A 21,892-nucleotide genomic window follows, 5' to 3' on the forward strand; every position below is an offset into this window, starting at 1 on the left:
AAAGTTGTCCGGCTTTATGAGAACAATATACACTCACCGACCACTTTATTAAGTGCACGTTCAACTGCTTAACACAAATATCTAATCTTAACACAAATATCTAATCAGTCAATCACAGGGCAGCAATTCAATGCATTTAGGCATGTAGACATGGTTGAGATGATCTAGTTCAAGCTGAGCTTCAGAATGGGGAAGAAAAGGGGGTTTAACTTTTGTCACCAGTGAAATCGTGATAGTTGCCAGACATCGTCGATATACGATAATATCGTCATATCGCCCAGCCCTAATTCCATAGTGGCGTCAAGCCCGAGGCGCACTGTCCCAGTCTCGGACGCCACTATGGAATTAGGGGTGGGCGATATGACGATATTATTGTATATCGACGATTATGGCAACTATCGTGATTTCGATTATAACAGTCAGTTACCAGACGATCATCGACAATATCGGGAATGAATGAATGAAGCATTTTATATAGCTCTTTCATATGTACTACTGTACACCCAAAGCGCTTTACAACCATGTCGGGGTCTCTCCTCGGCCACCACCAGTGTGCAGCTGGTAACAAATATATTTCACATAACCATAGTTACCACATATTTATTTACATGCGACAGCCGTCTGCCGGAAGCTAGTTATTTTAAATCAAGTCACCTTTATTTATATAGCGCATTTTACAATACAGATTGTTTCAAAGCAGCTTTACAGAGATAACAGGAAAATAATGTTGTAATTATATTGTTAAATATAAAATTAAATGTCCCCAACTAAGCGAGCCAAAAGCCAATGGCGACAAAGCCGAAGAAAGGCGAAAAAGGCGACAGTGGGAAGGATCCAAAACTCCCATCAGGTGACAGAATGGAGGAAAAAACCTTGGGAGAACCCAGGCTCAATCAGGGGGCCAATCAGTTCGTTCTCCTCTGGCCAACAAACGAACAGTGTATGATGATGATTTAGGCAGCAATATAGGTCAGAAGTCAGATTGGATCCGAACTTTCATAATATTTATCCATATGGAACTGGAATGGGTCGGAGTCATCACGCCGGTATGGAGACGGGTTTGTTGAGGTGTCCATGAGGCCTTCACATGGCTGATGAGGCTGGCACTTCAGGGATGCGTTGTCGTTATTTCCTTCATCAGATCTGGATATGGCCTTGATCTGGCGGACTGCAGTAAACCTTGGGATAAACAGAGACTAATATTTGCGTAGACGCCATCCTTCTTAAGATGTACCAGGATTTATAGGAAGTGTTCCCGGTTCCGGCTGATCTAAACTATGCAGCCTTACATTGAATTACAGAAGTCTATAATGTGTTATGTGTATGCTAAGCCAAAGAGATGTGTTTTTAGTCTAGATTTGAACTGACAGACTGTGTCTGCTTTCCGGACAATGTTAGGAAGATCGTTCCAAAGTTTCGGTGCTAAATAGGATCTACTGCCAGTAGGGCTGTGCTCAGAATATCGATACCACGATATATCGTCATGAATTCCTGACGATGCGCGTATCGATACTGTCGTGCTTTTGAATGTAGCCAATTCAGGGCTCGAATTTCAGCACGGGATTGCGAGTATTACGCATTATTCTGATCATTCCCGCAGGTCTCCCACTTATAATGCGGAAAATTCCCGCAAACATTGATTGTTCAGCTGTGCCACGTCTTATGTCTCTCTTTCTCTCAAAATGGATTGCTCAAGGCAAGCGTCAAACGCGCTGAAGGCGGCGATACTACACTCTCGCTTTTAGGAGTTGGGACATGACGGAATATTCACTTGCATATTCGGTCAAGCATTGCATTGTCACTTAAGTTTACCATTCGCTGTCAAAACAACAAAATATACCTTTAATTATAAGGAATCTGGATTTATAGTCAATGTATTTAATTTGGTCTGGACTAAAATACTACCAAATGTTATTTTACATTTAATTACTTTAAGTTTCTGTAGTATTTCTGAATACTAGTGCTAGACCTATTCAAAAACTTTTCTCTTTATTGGTAACCTATCTTTATTCTAATGTATTTATTTGTTTAAAATGATTTAAACAATGTAAAGAAATTACTGTTTGCACATTCCAACACATTTAATTTAACTCTCATTTTTTAATGACAAAAACTAAATAGTTTTTCAGTTATCACAACTGTTATAACACTGTTTATTCAATAAAGATATTACTTTTAGTAAACTCTGCTCAAAAGAAATTTAAATTCCAAATTGATCCATATCTTGATGCGTATCGTATTGTGGCTTTAGTATTGTGATGCGTATTGTATCGTGACATTGTTGGTGATACACAGCCCTAACTGCCAGCAGTCGATTTTGATATTCTAGGAATTATCAACTGGCCAGAATTCTGAGATCGCAATAGACGTGAAGGACTATAATGCGTTAATAGCTCGCTCAAGTACCGGGGAGCAAAACCATTTAGTGCTTTGTATGTAATCCGCAATATTTTAAAATTTATACAATGTTTAAAAGGTAGCCAATGCAGTGTTGACAGAACCGGGCTAATATGGTCATACTTCCTGGTTCTGGTAAGAACTCTTGCGGCTGCATTTTGCACCAGCTGTAGTTTATTTATTAAAATGCTTCGAAATTGCCCTCTTAATTTTACCTGAATCATGTCAATCTTGGTCAGCATATTGTCAAGACGTGGCTGATATAAATCTGTTAAAAGTACCCCCATTATGCTTGTTTGAAATATTACCTATCATGCAGTTTGTAATATAGCTGTCTGTGAAATGCAAAACGAGCTCCACACAGCTCCGAGGGGTTAATAAAGACCTTCTGAAGAGAAGCAATGATTTTGTAAAGTGTTAAATATGAATATTTTTCTTACACAAAATAAAATTCTAGCTTCCGGCCAAACGCAGTCTACTTGCGCCCCAAAACGCAACTTATGACATCTGAAGTAGCATAAATATCCGTAGTGCGTCGCATTACTCGCATACGTTACGCTTTAGACTTACGTGCAATCCATATGTTCGTTTGGCCGGAAGCTAGTTATTTTACTTTGTAAAGTTTTAAATATGGATATTTTTCTTACACAAACGCTTCGCTTCAGAAGGCCTTTATTAACCCCCCAGAGCCGTGTGGAGTTTGTTTATGATGGATAGACGCACTGGACCTTTTTTTATTACAACTCTGATTGTATTTGGCTGAAAGAAGAATCTCAAATTCACCTTGGATGACTTGAGGGTGAGTAAATCATGGACTAATTTTCGTTTTTGGGTGAACTATCCCTTTTAATGTCATTGCATGGGACTAAAACGTACTGACTTTTCTCGCCCAGGGTGTAAAGACTGATCATTTTTGTAATTCGTGATTATTTTCCCCCCACCTTGTTACACTGTTCGCAGTTAATAATGACCGGACTACAATAAATTGCTTCCAATGGCTCTGTTTATGGGTGGGAGATATTGACAAAAATGAATATCTCGATTTTTTTTTTCAATATCTCGATATCGATATTCAGACAATATTTTTGCAATCCTTCAAAGAAATGTGTGCAAACTGGCAAAGAAGGTCCAGTTGGTCTTTTGACTTGCTGCATTTGACCTATTATTGTATAGAATTCCTAGTACATAAAGATATGAGACATTATTGATTTAAAGACTCCTAAACTTTTTAAAATAATAAAATATTATTCAATAAAGTCTTTATTGTTCTTGTATATTTTTAATAGGGGTGTAACGGTTCACAAAATTCACGGTTCGGTTTTCGATACAGCAAAAATTAAGAAATGCCATAGAAATTTCCTATTTATTAAAAGAAAAATTATTTTTAAATAAGTGTGAGTTTTCCTACATCTTACTTTAGTTTTATAAATGGGGGTAATCTTTGAAGGATGAACAAATAATGTTTTGGACATCACATTAAAAATAACATTTAAATAACATATAACATTTGAGTTTTGAAGTGATGGAAAAAGATGTGTGACGTACTTGAAAGCATTTTAATATTTCTGCCAAACTTCCATGCTTACAAGTTAGTGTTACTACATTAAATCCATGGTGAATGATCTGTGGACTTAAAACCTATAACTAGTTCATTCATGGAACGATGTTTCTCCTGGTTTCCACGTCAGTGCTGTTTGATCAGTTAATAACGGAGAAATTGTAACGCTTCTCACTAGATCTCGTAGCGATGTTATTACTTAAGTGGCGAATTCAAATGCTTTGGTTACTGGATCTCTTATGTAGTAACGGTGTCGCTTAAGATCGGCTCGCGCTGCACTGACATTCGTCCGAACTGATAAACGGTCCGTGAAGCACAAAATAATGTTTCGTTCCGCTTTCATTTCATTTGCCATTTGATGTTGCGCAACGTTGTGGTGTTCGCTCCAGCGCGGATTTTGGTCGGCAGGAAAAATGGTCCAACCACCGGAATGGTTCGGCTTGTAATGCGTACCAAACCGATCTCTTGGGAAAATGTATTCCATCTTTTGGACTCATTATACAATGCAATTTTCTAATGATGCAATCACGAAGCTTGCCACTTGAGGACGCCACAGACATTTAAGAAACTTTTTAACTTCAGACTTCATATTTTGCCTTTTCTAGCAGCTATTTTATTAATCGTACTTCGGCTTTACTCTTTACGATTTTGGATTGTTGCTTCAACCTATGAAACGTCATAACACACAGGTAAGAACTTCGTAGTTGTATATTGCAAATTAGTATTGTGATTTTGTACAAAAAATTAGATTAACAAACCCCTACAGTATTAAAATCGCTACATATAATTGTTTAGAAGGTTATAGTGTGCATTATTTGTTTTCTCTTTAACTTCCTTCAGCTCTTTTCATGTTTGGGGGGTCGGATTGTACAAATTATGAAATATTCGATATCCCAATTTTGCATATCGTCCAAACAACAATTTGGATATTATCGTCTAAACGATATATCGCCCACCTCTAGCTCTGTTATACTTTTTTCTTTGCGTACACCTGTGCGAGGGTCTGCGAGATGTATAAATAGCCATCGGAGGATGTCCGCGGAGGCACTTTGAAAACTTTTTTTGTTGTTGTGACTGCGCGTGCAAAAGCACCAAATGCAAGGTTGTGCAAGAAAATTCCAGTAGATCAGTAGTTTCTAAAATACTCAGACCTGCCCGCCTGGCACCAACAACCATACCACGTTCAAAGAAACTTAACCTTTTTTTGAGCCCAAAACATGAAACTGATAGCCTAGAAATCTAGGCTAGCGCACCCTAGCGGCAGCAAAAATTATTTTGCAGCAAAGTGTGGTCTAGCAACTCTCCGTTGGCATTTGAGCTGGAAAAACCAAACTCTGGTCAGGCCAAACACATCGTGTATAGAGTTGGTGGGCGGGCTTAACATAATGACGGCAGAGTTGTGACTGTTCCGTGTGATTTTTATTGGTGATTTCCCTGCTACTTGAAAACAAAGATGATGCCCCTGGTAAACAGCGGTCTTTCGAATCGGCTTTGGCCGCTACTCTGGAGGACTTGGAGTTAAGAGAAAGTCACTTAAGTCATTCTTAAAAAAGGAAGATGTGTTCGGAGTTTTGACGACCGGATTCGACTTCGAATATTTCAACTAGCTCCGCTGGTGGAAAAACGCATGGGACTCACTCAGCCACAGCCGTTCATGGCTCTGGTTGGTTGTAGTGCTGTCCTATTGCGTGCAGAGGGAATTTGAAAGACAACCGTTTATCCCGCCCCTCGTATTGAGGTATGCCAATTGTGAGTTCCCAGACCTAACATCTTGATGTAGGTCTGGTTTGCCAGGCTATGAAAATGACATGCTTGGACTCAAATGTTTGTCTTTCCTAAACCCTTTGGAGAAAAAGCATATTTGTGGTATCATTTGACAGAAAACAAATAGAGCTTTATTTTAGATTTTTCAAGAATTAATACAAGTAAAAAAAATTAGACATGCTGGAGTATTTTGGAATGTAAAAGTTTTTTAGCATACCATAAAAGAATAATAAAAGATGCTTGTGACAGATAGAAATACACTGGGCCAAAATATAAATAAATATCAACCTTTATATATATATATATGGTTCTTGCAAGGTTTTTCTCTGACTAGTGTTTTTTTTTTTTTTTTAAATGGCCACTTGGAGCTGCAAAATGCCCCTTGGTAACAAAATGATTTAAGGGCTAGAGAGAAAGCTTTTACAGTTATTTTTACATGTGCCACATATATTAAACCATTCTTTATTTTTTTTAAATGATTACAAACGATTTCATGTTAAAAATTGGTGTTCTCTTACGAGAGGTTGCTTACGCTACGGGTTAAGTCATCTTTTCTCGAGATATTGAAGCCAAAAAAAATTATCCTCATTTTTTCATTTGTCAATGCAGTGCAGCAGCTAGCAGACCTAGAGCAGGCAAACTCGCATGCTAATTGGCTGCCCTGCGGCAACTGCAGCTCAATGAGGCGACCGGAGCCTGAGGTCACTATGAAGAGCTCGCCGGATTGCATCCCGCCAGCTTCTCTCTCTCTTTCTCTGCCCCTCCCGGTTGCCTAGCTGCCGACTCTGGCCTGCACTTCCGCCGCCTCAGGGGACGAAGCTGAAGGAATCGACCCACGAGACAGCTGTTCCATCCTGGAATCAGACAGCGAGGAGTGGTCGAGTTCTCATCACTCCGCCGCCGCCGCCTCTGTCCAGGAATCCAGCAGGACTCGGGCTGGTGTGGAAGCGGAGCTTATGCTGCTCCTGTCAAAGGCCGTCGACCAACTCAGGCTGGATTGGTCACCGCCAAAGTAGCCCGCGCCCAACAGGCTCGACGGCTGTTTTCTCCACAGCCGCCGCCCACCACCCGTTTCCAGATCAGCTCCATTTCTACCGGAGCTTCACGCTGAGCTCGTGGAATGCACCATTCTCCGCTAGAATCTGCACACACGTCTCCGCGGCGCTCTCCCAAGTGGACGGCGCCGCCGAGAAGGGGTACAAAACTGTCCCCCCAGTGGAGGAGGGGGTCGCAGTGCACCTTTGCCTGCCCTCTGCGAGATGGCGCTCAAAGTCTGCCCTCCCGTCCAAAGCCTGCAGGACCACTTCAGCCCTTGTCGGCCGCGCATTTACAGCCGCCGGACAAGCTGCTTCCGCCCTGCACTCGATGGCTGTGCTTTAGATCCTTCAGGCTGATCTCCTCCACGAAGCAAGGATCCAGCCGCCATCACAGATTTGAGAAGTGCGACGGACCTTTCCCTTTGCGCTACGAAATCCGCTGCTCAGGCAATCGTGAGATGCATGGCGTCGCTCACCGTCACAGAGAGGCACCTCTGGTTGATGCTTGATGACATGAGGGAGTCCGAGCGCTCCGCATTTCTCAACACGCCGCTCTCTCCAACCGGTCTCTTCGGCCGAGTGGTGAACGGGATCGTCGACCGCTTCTCCAAAGTACAGAAGACCTCGCAGGCCATGAACCTCTTCCTGCCTCGACGCTCTAGCTCTGCTGCAGGTCGCTCACGTGATCAGCAGCCTGCACGAAGCTCAAACCAGCGTCCAGCTCAGCCACAGCCTTCGCAGCGACGACAGGGTGTCCGCCCTAGATCATGCTCATCCAGCCGCCACATGCCGCCTCCCCCTGCGGGAACCCCGGCCTAAGATTGCGCTGAAGCCTCAGCACGCGAAGTCCTCCTAGCTACAGCAGAGAGGAAAAGACGGTTGGGTCTCACCGCTGCCGGACCGCTGTCAAAGTGTCTCGCCCTGCCAGTCCCCTCAGAGAAGGCTGCTGCAGTAGTGTATTTAGCAGCCAATGAGTCGGCAACACAACCCGCTCGCCTGCACACAACCGCCGTTTTTACGGCGACCCAGAGAAATCTCAAAAAGACTATAATGTCTGGTTATCCGGCTCACGCCGATGGCGTTTTAAGTGTAGAAAATTTGCCCACAACCATGTGCTAACCTCTACACACAAACACTATAAACCCCGTGTGTCACACACTCGCAGACACCCACTCTCATAAAGCTGGCAAATACCGCTCGAGTGATAAACGTAGAATATTTGCCCACAAATCTGTGCCCACACCTACTAGCTGCACGGTCTGTTACACGGCAACAGCCTCACAGCGGCCATGTTATGAACGTAAGTCACATGCCCGCGCACGAGCGCTCACGCTTACGGACAAACACTTCACCCCAGGCTTCGCTCGCACACAATATTATCACAAAACGTTCCCCATTCCAAATAATCGGGACGTCTCAAGTGATACAGCCAGCCACAGCTGTCAGCGAGCTGCCATTTCCAAGATCCGTGGGCGCGCGCCTCATGCACACACCTCCAGTTCAGTTTCCCGTGCCCACAGAGTGCGGCGATCGGGACCCGGAGTCCATTCTGCCCCGAGCTGTACAAGTAAAAGCTTGGCAGGCTATTTCAGGGGTATCAGAATGGGTGCTGAGGACAATAAGACAGGGCTATTCACTACAGTTCGCTCGCCGTCCCCTTCGCTTTTAAACACGGACCGAGACGAAAGTGAAAGCGGAAGTAGCGCATCTACTCCGCGCAGAAATAGCCAAACTGCTTTGCAAAGGGGCCATAGAACCAGTACCTCCTTCTCTGAGCGAGTCAGGCTTTTACAGCCGCTATTTTCTCGTACCCAAAAAGGACGGAGCTCTAAGACCCATCTTAGATCTGAGATACTTGAACAAAGCTCTTATGAAAAGACCGTTCAAAATGCTCACGACCAGACATATTCTCGCGCAAATTCGCCCGAGGGACTGGTTTATCTCTCTCGATCTGAAGGATGCATACTTGCAGATCCCGATAATACCCCGTCACAGGCCATTCTTGAGATTCGCCCTCGACGGTCGGGTATATCAATACACCGCCCTCCCGTTCGGCCTGTCTTTAGCACCCCGTACATTCACGAAGAGCTTGGCTCTCGACCCCTGAGAGAACAAGGCATGCAAATTCTGAACTATTTGAACGATTGGCTGATTTTAGCACAGTCAGAGATAGAACTCTTATCTCACAGAACAGTGCTCCTCAGTCATCTGGAAAGCCTGGGTCTCACGGTCAACTGGACCAAGAGCTCATTACTGCCCAGCCAGTCAGTTTCCTTTCTAAGAATAGAACTGGACTCTGTGGCTATGACGGCCTGTTTATCGACACAGCGCGCACGCCGTTTGCGACACCTGGCCGCATCTTTACAGAAGGGCAGCATCCCTCCTCTAAAACATTCCAGAGGATGCTGGGCTGTATGGCATCACCTGCAGCAGTGGTCCAGCTGGGCCTACTGCGCATGTGCCCGATACAACGCTGGTTGAACGCCCGAGTACCTCGCCAGGCTTGGGTTTTCGGCCGCAAACAGATCAGAGTAACTCAGAGCTGCGTTTCAGCTCTGCAGCCCTGGTTAGCGGCTGACTGGTACCAGCAGGGGGTGACAATCGGAGCTGTCTCTCACCGAAAGGTCATCTCGACGGACACCTAACTTAGGATGGGGCGCTCTTTTTGAGGGCAGACCGGTCTTTGGCCTGTCGTCAGACCGAGAGAAACACTTTCACATAAACTGTCTGGAGATGATAGCGGTCGAACGCACTCAAGCGCTTCCTCCCGTTCATACGGGACCACCACGTACTGGTCCGTTCAGACAACATGTCTGTGGTGTCCTACATTAACCATCTGAGTTGTGTCAGATCCAGGAGTCTCTGCTATCTGACAGAACGCCTTCTCATATGGTCACAGCACCTCCTGCGCTCGCTGAGAGCCACACATGTGCCAGGCCATCTGAACGACGGTCCAGACAAACTGTCCAGGAACCATGTTCTCCCAGGGGAATGATCTCTGCACCCCCAAACAGTCCAGTCACTATGGCGCCTTTTCGGCAAAGTGGAAGTCGACCTGCTTGCGTCAAAGGACAACGCTCACTGCCCAGTGTTCTTTCCAACGGTGTCGTCTTAGCGGCCCCTAATTTAATAACAAACTATCATTTAGACGGAAGTGAATCAATCAAAACTAACTTTAGCTGGAAAAAACATTTTTCAAGAACCACTATAAAACTAAACCAATCTCTGTGACCTTATATTATATGTTTATCTCTGTAAAGCTGCTTTGAAACAATCTACATTGTTAAAAGCACTATATAAATGAGGATGACTTGACTTGACTTGACTTTTCAAAGAACGAGGGTGCGCTGGCCCAAACCTGGCCCAGCCTCCCTCTCTATGCTTTCCCTCCGGTCTCTGTTACCACAGGTAATCAAAAGGATCAGGGAAACGCGCCACTCGGTGCTCCTTATAGCCCCGCGATGGGAGAATCAAGTATGGTTCCCGGAGCTGACGTGGCTGTCATACACAGCCCCTTGGCCGATTCCGGTGAGGAGAGATCTCACTCAATCTGGCATCCCTATCCAGAGCGCTGGTCTATGCACGTATGGTTAATCAACGTGTACCCGTTGTCTTGCCAGAAGGAGTGATTAAAACGATCACGCAATCCAGAGCTCCCTCTACGAGACTGCTGTATGCGTCTAAATGGTCTGTGTTCTCCAAATGGTGTGCCGATAGAAGTCTGGACCCACGGACGTGGGGTGTCGTGGTTGCTTAGTTTCCTTCAAGAGCTGTTGGATTAGTTAGTTTATTAGTTAGTTTATGTCTTAGTTTATGTGGCTGCCGTTACAGCGTTCGCTGCAATCCACAAAAATTAATCCACAAAATTAACGGAATGCATAGCTGATATAAAAAAACTGGATGACTAGTAATTTCCTACTACTTAATTCTGAAAAAACTTTCAGAATTATTGGACAAAAATACTTCCTCACGTAATAACCTAGAATACAGTCTAATACTTGATGGCTGCTCTGTCAAGTCCTCGTCGTCGGTGAGGAACGTGGGTGTGCTCTTTGATACCAATCTTTCATTTGAAAGTTACGTGTCAGTATCTGTAAAACCGCATTTTTCCATCTTAAAGATATATATAAATTACGTCATATGCTCTCAATTCACATTATGAAATATTTTTCTCCAAAACACGTTGGGAACAATTATTTGCCCCCTTTTTTAAAATATTTTTTGCAACCTCCTTTTTCCAAGATAACAGGACTGTGTCTTCTCCTATAATGCCTGATGAAACAAAACAAAAAAAAGAGCTTTTTGGTAGCAAACATTTAATATGGGTTTGGTTCATACAGGGATAAAAAAGTAACCTATGTGCAAAATGAAATACTCTGATGTATCTTTAATGCTTGCCCAAAGCATTAAAGATACATCAGAGTATTTCATCTTACACATGATCCTGAACCCTATAGAACATGGAGCTGGGAATCTGAAGGAGAGATTCTGGAGAGAATCTGGAGAGATTCTGTATGGAGGAATGATCTCTGATCTCTTGTCAGGTGTTCTCCAAACTCATCAGGCATTATAGGAGAAAACTCCGAGCTATTGTCTTGGAAAAAGGAGGTTGCAAAAAGTATTAATAAAATGGTGCCAATAATTGTGGCCAACGTGTTTTGGAGAAAAACATTTATTTCATGTGATTTTCCCCCCACTTTCAATTCTTTTACTTCAATAAAAGGTTAGATTTTTGCTTTTTTTTTAAATAAACATCAAAAGTATAAACAATGCAGATTTATTTTTTACAGCCATCTTTGATCATATTTACCAAGGAGGCAAATAATTCTGACCAGCACTGTATGCACGAGATGCGCACCAAATTGAGTTAGGAGAATAATAGAGCCATGCACTTTTTCAGGTCTTGGTCCCTGATAACAAATATCAATTTTGTCACATTAGCTTTATCTTTTGAGTCTTTTGTTTAGTGATATTGATACGTAACGTGAAGCTGTCAATCTAATCCTTGTTTTTGCAGTCATTTCGGACTCACTCATTATAATTAATCAAATAATTTGGTTTGTCTAAATTTTGAACAAAAAGAAAATAATCAAAAAATTGATTTCCAACCCTAGATGTTTTTTGTTTGTTTTGCTTTTAACAGAATGGAGCTACATGGTTGCAGATAGGGGTTAAAAAATATTTTAAACTTGTTAATTATGATATATTTGTTATTTTTGTATTATATATTTTTTGGAAATAATATGAATGTAACCTTTTTCCTGACAATGAAAAGTGCCCTTTACTTGTCTCTGTGCCCCTATGGAATTTTTGGGACTAAAATAGTTTTCTCCCATGACACTATTTGAGCTATCCAGCTGTGTCATAAATGTTCCTGTCATACTGTTAGTTGGAGCCAAGACCTTCATCTTTCATGTGCAAGGGGATAATGGGATTCTGCGTCCTTTTCCCATATTTGATATTCCCGAGTTGTGCATTTTTTTTCTCTGTGACACAACTGAGTGATGTCTACCTAGAATTGCCCTGTCCCACGACTGTGATACTCATAATTCACTAACAGTAGTAAGTGCTGCATTTTTTATGATTCTGTTCCACTTTTTTTCTGCACAGATGTATCTTGTCATTTTCCCAGAGGGAACCCGTTACAACCCTGAGCTCAAGAAAGTAATTAGTGACAGTCAGGCTTTTGCCTCTAAAGAAGGTATTGTTTTTCCTCTATTAAGCTGCCCTTCAGATATGTACACTTATATAAATCACAATGAAACAGAAGTAGAAACCGATATTTTGTACATACTACTTTATTGTAATGCATGTACAAAATAAATTGTTCACAATAAGATCTATAAAATGCATTTTAGGGTGAATGTATTCAATTAAAATGAGCAGTTCACCCCAATTTTTTCATTCATTGGTTATTCAACATCATATGTTCCTTTTTATATTATTATTTGTTATTTGCTGGTAAAGGGATTAAAGAATAACAAACATCGCTCTGTTCGCCACACAAAGCTATTATACAATATGAATTCGAATATAGCAAACAAGACTGAATACCTTTTTTCACACTTAAAATTTACTTTGAATTCCCTTCTATTTGATATTTGAAAACAGAATTCTTCGACATATAAGTAGACTTTGAACTGAAACTCGTTGGAATGGAAATTTGAGTTAACTGGTCAATTAATCAGCCATGACTGCATTTCTCATAAGAATCTTAAAGGGATAGTTTATTCAAAAATAAAGATTCTGTCAGTTTACTCACCCTCATGTTACTCCAAATCAAGACTATCGTTCATCTTCAGAAAACAAATTAATATATTTTTAATATTCTCTCATTATTTTGTCAATCTATTGAAAACCCATGCAACCAAAACTTTCTTGCAAAAATAGTACAAAAATACATAAAGGAAACAACATTTTTCATTTATCCCTTTAAGCCTACAGTAAGTATATCATAGAGACATTTGTTATGTACTTGGGCAGCCTTTCCCAAAAGCATTGTAAGGCTAAGACAATATATTGTTTATCACTAATAAAAAATGTCTAGATGTTTTATTTCTAATAACACATTTCTAGATGTTGTTCCCATATACTAGATCACTGTTTATCTAACTAAATTTACTTGCAATAGTCATGTTGTCTTGCCTGTTGCAGGACTTTCTGTGCTGAAGCACATTTTAACACCAAGAATGAAAGCGTCACACGTTGCCATTGAGACTATGAAGGAACATCTGGATGCTATCTATGACATAACTGTTGCATATGAGGGAACTCTCACAGCAGATGGCCAGAGACATCCAGCTCCTACAATGCCAGGTTTGTTATTGTATTACATTGAGTTTGCAAGCAACTGAAACGAACACCGGAAATGTGGTGGACACACAGTGTTATACCACTGATTGAGTGTTGGTAAAATACAGATATGTGAATTTCCTGTCACTTCCTGTAAACAGTGAGTGTTGCAACATGTTATTCTCCATTAGTATAGGTTCTCAAAAACACTAAAGCAACAGAAAACATCCTGTAGAAAACATCCTGTTTTTCACAGGAATAAACAGTAGCAACATTTAGATAGCTGTCAGGATATTGTGTCTACATCCTTTATGAAAGAAACTTTTTCTTTTGAGACAATGGTAAGCAATAGGGTTGTCACGATACAATAGTTTCAGTAGTTGATGCCAACCAGTAACATTTGGCAATTCTCAATTAGCTTGTTTAGTCTGTCACGCATTACCGTTTCTGGGTGCAAGCTCTGTCAGATTCCACAAGCAAACACAACAAGTGCTAATATACACTCACAGTGTTATAATACTACAAAAATTTTAACCGGTATATCCATACTGAAATCTCGGTCGAGGTTGTTTTTAATTTTTTTTAATGAATCGTTAAAATATTGGTGTCCAGGACAATGTGAGCACAGAGACTGTAGGGAATTTTTAAAAGGTTAGCTTGAAAGTGTGCTATAAATGAGCTTATAAACTGCTGTTGAGACTGTAATTAATTTAGTTAATAGACAGTCATGCAACAACGCATGTGGTAAAGGCAGAAAATATCAAACACTTTAAACTAAACATTACACTGAGGGTGGAATGTCCAACCCCTGTCCAGTTGGTGGCAAGTTTGGCACACGTGAGAACCCAGTTTAAGTCGATGCGGACCAGGAGGGATATTTGAGTTCAGGCAGATACAGAGTGGCGATGGAGGTCAGTTCGGTTAATTTGTTTTGTTTATATTACAATTGTATTTTGTAATATATTGCGTTGTTCATACGTTCTTGTTCAGACACATGAAAAGGGGCGCACAGTCTCTGTTCAGATAGATACCTTCATTTATATTCCACTTTATACAATGCAGATTGTTTCAAAGCAGCTTTACAGTGATAATAGGAAATTAATGCAACAAAGATTATTTTGGCTGTACAGTAGCTTTAGAAGTGAGTTACTGTCCAGCCTAAGTAAGTTTTTGATTGATTCATTTCCATTGTAAAAATTCCAATTACTACAGTAATTATATTTATAGGTCTATATTAATGATTGTTTTTTGTCATGTGCTCACTACACAAATATAGTTTCCAGCTGTTTGAGCATACTAACCATTCTCCTATGTTGCTGCTTATCTTTGTTTTAAAGAGCAGACTTACTATTTATTAAGTCCTAATTAGTAGACGACTAGCACATGAACCGCTTTGCTGTGGTGCTAATATTTATCAAGTAGTAGAAAAACCTCTTCCCATGCCCAAAACAAGACGTCTGCGATTGAGAATCCAAAACAAGAACTGGTGAAACGTTGTCCTGCTCCACTTTAAAGACGATGAGTGGAAGGAGAATTTTAGTTATTTTTTGCTCTTCATTCAGCAACAACAAACGCTCGTTCCACACTTCATACGTCATTACGCCATTTCTACGTCATTGCACATGCGCAGTACTTTTGTAGTTTCTGGTTTCAATCCGATCAAGTGTTAACATCCTCTCCACTGGATTAGAAAAGGTTTAATCCACCCCTTACAATCCGAATTAAATTTTTATCTAATTTAGCCAATTCATTCCAATTTACGTGGTTACATGTGACTTTTTTTTTATTCTGACTGTGCTACTAGTCTGGTTTTGGGGATCGCAAATTTGTGGTCACAATTATGAATATGGGATTACTGATATAAACTTCTTGTTATTATATGTTCAATAAACAGAAAAATTGCAAAACAAACCGAAAAAAAAGTGGATTTAAAGGTAGGGTTGGCAAATTTTTTATAAACACTTTTGTTATCCTAGGTGTCTGGTCTCAAGACCAAGACCAAAAGTGTTCGTCAGTCTGAATGCAATGATAGAATGTTCCACCTGCCTGTCAACTAATGTATTTCCATACCTCTGCTCACCATGCTCGCACAGACATCGCATGTCATCAGCGTGTTGTGTAAAGCTATGCCAAGATGGTTTTATTATTGGGAGAAACAAGGGTCTGTGGCTCTACCATTGGATTAAGTGCTAACTTGATCACATGTGCTTTGATTATCAATCACAAAACAGCCTTGACATAATTTAATTTAATTTAGATTTCTGCGTCAGTCAATCACTGCTTGTGTTTACTATAGAAATGAATATATATGGAAGTTTAATAATGAACTTGTTTATATAATGAACAATAATATCAATTTGTTAAATTATAGTTTGTCAACAGATGATAAATCATTGAAGAGATTGAAAGCTTTGTCTTGCATGAATAAATGGGAATGGTTTAAATTTAAGGTCAAACAAATAACCATTATTACAGGAAAATTCTTATCAGTGATGACAAAACAAAAACTAAAGGAACTGATTGGGGAAATACATTTATTGGCAGTTATTACACAAGTATCACCAGAAAACAGCAAAACTACAAGCATTGCGATCTCAATTAGATGAGTTGTACTCAGAAAAAGCAAATGGAGCTTAAATCCGTTCAAGAGTCCGGTGGATTTAAAAAAGGAAAAAAAAGTTCATCATAATTTTTTCGGCCTTGAAAAACAAAGAAAAAAAAGCTTGAGATTAATGATATTATAATTGATGATCAAAAAGAAACTCTGAATGAAATTTGGCTTTTCTGTCATCATAACCTAATTATCTAATTATAAAGAAGTGGATTTTGATTCTGAATTTGAAAATATTAAATGTATCGAAAAACTAAATGAGGATGACAAATACCGATGATATGTCGACTAGTGGAAATTGATGTGGCTGTAAAACAAATGTAAAACGGCAAATCACCAGGTATTGATGGTTTAACAACAGAATTTTTGGTAACACTTTACAATAAGGTTCATTAGTTAACTTCAGTTAATGTATTAACTAACATGAACTAACAATGAGCAATATATTTGTTACAGTATTTTGTTAATGTTAGTTAATAAAAATACAGCTGTTTATGTTAGTTCACAGTGGGTTAACTAATGTTAACAAATACAACCTTTGATTGTAATAATGTATTAGTAAATGTTGAAATTTATATTATCTAAGATTAATAAATGCTGTAGAAGTATTGTTCATTCTTAGTTCATGTTAACTAAGGTAGTTAACTAATGAACCTTATTGAAAAGTGTTACCAAATTTTTAAATCATTTTTGGAAGGATATAAGGGAATTATTATATGCGGTAATGCATTTTTAGAATGCATTCAGAAAGGGAGCTTATGCCCTACTATAAAAACTGGATTAATAACCTTGCTGTCTTAACCTAAGAAACAGTTGCTGTCAGTAGATAATTGGAGACCAATATCTCTGTTGCGTTTATACACGGTGTTCAAAATTATTATGCAAGTGACATATCAGTAGGATTTCAGTACAATAAACAACCTTGCTGTCTAAACCTAAGAAACAGTTGCTGTCAGTAGATAATTGGAGACCAATATCTCTGTTGCGTTTATTCACGGTGTTAAATTATTATGCAAGTGACATATCAGTAGGAATTCAGTACAATAAACATTTAGATTTTAGTTTTTCAAAGAAAGTGTTTTTGTTTTATTTCTCCATATCTTTTTAGATAACTGGTATCAATCTCAGACAAGTTTGTTAAATAGTTTGCTAGGTCTACTTATAAACTGACCATTCCATCCATCTAGACCATCCATTGTAGTACGGCATTCGTCATTGAATAAAACTATTTAAAAATTAGTCTTCATGTATTTCTACACCCACTTTAAACATTTCTCTTTTGTGATCTTTGGTTAGAGGTGGCTGAAATGCAACTTTACACACAAATGCCAGCCTGCTTGGAGAGGTTCTTTTATGCTCCAGAGACACCAGCAGCTTCAAATACCTTGTTTTTTGCTCAACAGTGTCCTTTAGCTGTCCATTTAATACAAATAAATTTTTTTGACAAACATTCCTTAAGCCTTTATCAGACTCAGTTCTCTTGTGCTGTAAATTACTCACAAAGTTTATTATAGTTCGATAATCTCCTTTTGTTTTCACACAATATTAGTTGTTTTCATTCTCTTTGCATAACATTGCACCATGCTTTTCATTTTCAGAAAGATCTTTCATCCTATATTGCATGAGAACTGTGACTTTTTAAGTAGGGTTTCCATTTACCTAAGTAGACCTGGCAAACTTCTTAACAAACCTGTCTGAGGTTGATACCAGTTATCTAAAAAGATATGGAGAAATAAAACACACTTACTTTGAAAAACTGAAATCTGAATGTTAATTGTACTGATGTCACTTGCATAATAATTTGTAACAGAGTTACTTGCCTTGGTTTATGCTTGGTTTGTCATCTAACACTCAGTTTCAATCAGCATTTGTTGGGGGAACATGTATCAATCATATTAGCCTATCATATTAGATTATCATTTAATGATACAATCAGATATCTTTTTTATTTATAGCTTTCTTTAAAGGATTCGATACCATGGTACATTAATTTATATTTACAATGCTTAAAAAGTTTAGTTTTGGGAAAGGGTTTTGCAAGGTTATTAAAATGTTATATAATATGTACCCTTTAGTTATATATCCTAGAATTACACTTAAGAAAGATAGTTCTAAATGGTACCAAATTAGGGTTCTTCGGCTTGTAACAATAGCAGAACCCTATTTTGTGCTAAATAGAACCCTTTTTATGAGGTTCCATAAAGAACCATTCTTTGAAAGTGATGTATAGGACCTTAATTGTGTTAACCTTTTGGTCTTATTTTGTTGCCTCTATTTGGGTTTTAATTTTTTTTTTAAACAGCATGTTAATTAGGTGCTTTTATTTATTTTTTATTGACATGGACGGTTGTAGAAAAATTACAGTGCTCTAACAACAGTTGTTAGCTGAATACATTACATCTATTTCGTGTTCAATGGCAATTGTTATTTATTAATGAAGACCAAGTTGCAGTGAAATATCTTCATAATCCCCTTTGATGTCTTTACGTCCTTTATGTGTGTATTCTGAGTGGCAGTTTATCTTTGCAGATGATGGTTATGAAATGTGACAGCATCTGAAATGCACAATTGAGTTTAGAGTTACATTGTGTCTCTTCCATTTGATTATGTAAAAACAGCTCATGAATGCCAAAAATTGACAGTATGAGCCCTTTACCATGTTAAAAGGAATAAGTGAAATAAAGTCATGGGATAGCTTTAATGTTTTTTTGTGACTGGGTATGTTTAGGCATAAAGTCATAATAAAAAATAATAAAAATAAACACTATGGATCATAAATTCCATATTTCTGTTACTTTGTGGAGAAGAGAAGATGAGTATCATTAACTAACAGAACATGTAAGTGTGAGCAGCTCTGTTCAAACTAAAAAGAGAAAAAGACTGTTAGGAAATTATTGTTAACATTTATAGACATTTTAAGATAGAAATCATTTACCTGTTGAGAGTATGTTGACAGTCTTGTATAGCTGAGCTCCAGAAAATCAGTAATGAGGTGGCTTTGTGTTGGAGTTTAAGGTTTTTTATTCCCGCCTTTTTGTTTTTCAAATCTGTCACTGTCAAAGAACCATTTCAGCATATAAAGGGTTCTTCAGGACGATACGGTTCTAAATAGAACTGGTACTGCGTGTAAAGAACCTTTTTAAAGGGGTTATCGGATGCAAAATTCACTTTCATATGCCGTTTGTATATAAATGGGTCTTTGCAGTGTGTGGACACAAACCACCATACAATGAAAATAATCCATTCCACTCCTAAATCCTCAAAAAGCCTAAACACTCAATAATCAAGCCTTTGGAGTAAATTGTCACATTGCTCATGCTCTGCCCACGACAGCTGATGGACTGTCCCATATTAGCATATTTCCACCCTCAGCCATTTGTATACTGTCTGCCAAGGCAGCACTTTACATCTCCTTTGTTGACACAAGTGAGCATTTTCTCATTATCATTTAAAGAGACAAGCACCGAAATGGGTCGCTGTGAACAGAGCTGTTTTTAGGAGGTCAAAAGGGTGTTGTTTTACACAACCATTGATGAATTTTAACCAAAGTATGTATGTTTTAAACTTTACATAAAGACCCTAAAAAATCATACCAACTTGTGGAAAATAGGCATCTGATGACCCCTTTAAATAACAATCTTTTTTTTAGAGTGTACTTTTAGAATTGAAATTTTGCGTGGAATCATACAAGGTTGTTCAGTTTCTTAAATTGTTTATACTGTGCTCTCAAATACTAGCTTACTTCCTTGTCAACCATCCTCAATTAAAAGGAATAAGACCATTTTTGATTTTGAGTATCGAATTAGTCAATTTGCTGATGACGCAGTCATTTTTTTTTAGAGAAAAATCTATAATTGAGAGACCCTTGAACATTTATTTTTTTTCAAGAGCATTGGGCCAATGCTTTATTTTTTAAAGTGAACTGTCACCTCTTCGTTTGAGGAAAGTATATATCTATTCTGGTTAAATCTGAAGTGAAATAACTTGGTTTAATAATATCTAAAGATTCAAATACAAGAGAACTATTAATGAAAATGAACAAAAATAAAATATGAAACAGACAGATGAAGCCAGTGATAGATTTAAGTGCAAAAAAACCAAAGCTGAAGGCATATTTAAACTAATTTATCCATCTAATTATCTTCATGTTTCTCCTCAACTGATTAAAAAGGTTAACTCTGTAATGTTTAATTTGATGTGGAAAAACAAAACTCTTATATTGAAAAACCCCAGATGATAAAAGACTATAAAATTTGAGATCTGAAAGCCACTGAATTTGAATCAATGATTGGAGTACTCAGGCTGTGTTAAGATTTTATCTAATTCAGTTTAATTCAGTATGGTTTCATATACCAAAGTGTTTATTCAAGAGGGTCGGAGAATTAGAATTTTTGCTGAAATGTGATTTCGAGATTTCTAAGTTGCCTATTAAGCTTTCACATTTCCAGAAGCAGAAATTGCACTACTGGAAAATATTTACCCACAACCTCATGGCTCCACCCTGTGGAATAATAGGACCATTACAATAAATAGGAAGACATTATGCAAACGAGTGTTTTGAGAAAAGTTTTGTATGTTTTTGATTTGATGGATGAAGCTGGCGAATTTATTCAATATACAGGTCCTTCTCAAAAAATTAGCATATTGTGATAAAGTTCATTATTTTCCATAATGAAATGATAAAAATTAAACTTTCATATATTTTAGATTCATTGCACACCAACTGAAATATTTCGGGTCTTTTATTGTTTTAATACTGATGATTTTGGCATACAGCTCATGAAAACCCAAAACCTTTTAGCATATCATGAAAAGGGTCTCTTAACGAGCTATTAACCTAATCATTTGAATCAACTAATTAACTCTAAACACCTGCAAAAGATTCCTGGGGCTTTTAAAAACTCCCAGCCTGTTTCAGTACTCAAAACCGCAATCATGGGTAAGACTGCCGACCTGACTGCTGTCCAGAAGGCCATCATTGACACCCTCAAGCAAGAGGGTAAGACACAAAGAAATTTCTGAACAAATAGGCTGTTCCCAGAGTGCTGTATCAAGGCACCTCAATGGGAAGTCTGTGGGAAGGAAAAAGTATGGCAAAAAACGCTGCACAACGAGGAGAGGTGACCGGACCCTGAGGAAGATTGTGGAGAAGGACCGATTCCAGACCTTGGGGGACCTGCGGAAGCAGTGGACTGAGTCTGGAGTAGAAACATCCAGAGCCGTCGTGCACAGGCGTGTGCAGGAAATGGGCTACAGGTGCCGCTTTTCCCAGTTCAAGCAACTTTTGAACCAGAAACAGCAGCAGAAGCGCATGACCTGGGCTACAGAGAAGCAGCACTGGACTGTTGCTCAGTGGTCCAAAGTACTTTTTTCGGATGAAAGCAAATTTTGCATGTCATTCGGAAATCAAGGTGCCAGAGTCTGGAGGAAGACTTGGGAGAAGGAAATGCCAAAATGCCTGAAGTCCAGTGCCAAGTACCCACAGTCAGTGATGGTCTGGGGTGACATGTCAGCTGCTGGTGTTGGTCTACTGTGTTTTATCAAGGGCAGGGTCAATGCAGCTAGCTATCAGGGGATTTTGGAGCACTTCATGCTTCCATCTGCTGAAAAGCTTTATGGAGATGATTTCTTTTTTCAGCACGACCTGGCACCTGCTCACAGTGCCAAAACCACTGGTAAATGGTTTACTGACCATGGTATTACTGTGCTCAATTGGCCTGCCATAGAGAATCT

The 21,892-nt window shown here is 39.2% G+C and overlaps 1 protein-coding gene across 1 annotated transcript in view; it reads left to right on the forward strand.

Annotated features, from left to right (window-relative positions):
• agpat5 (1-acylglycerol-3-phosphate O-acyltransferase 5 (lysophosphatidic acid acyltransferase, epsilon)) overlaps nt 1-21,892 on the forward strand; it is a 133,689-nt gene that overhangs the window by 54,858 nt on the left and 56,939 nt on the right. Inside the window, exons 5-6 of the mRNA XM_077218107.1 lie at nt 12,367-12,457; nt 13,411-13,572. Coding sequence (XP_077074222.1) covers nt 12,367-12,457; nt 13,411-13,572 — 253 coding nt within the window. The remainder of the gene's footprint in view (nt 1-12,366; nt 12,458-13,410; nt 13,573-21,892) is intronic.

Source organism: Siphateles boraxobius, unplaced genomic scaffold (assembly GCF_051911475.1).
Source record: "Siphateles boraxobius isolate OS27281-9 unplaced genomic scaffold, OSU_SipBor_1 12, whole genome shotgun sequence".
Classification (NCBI taxonomy): domain Eukaryota; kingdom Metazoa; phylum Chordata; class Actinopteri; order Cypriniformes; family Leuciscidae; genus Siphateles; species Siphateles boraxobius.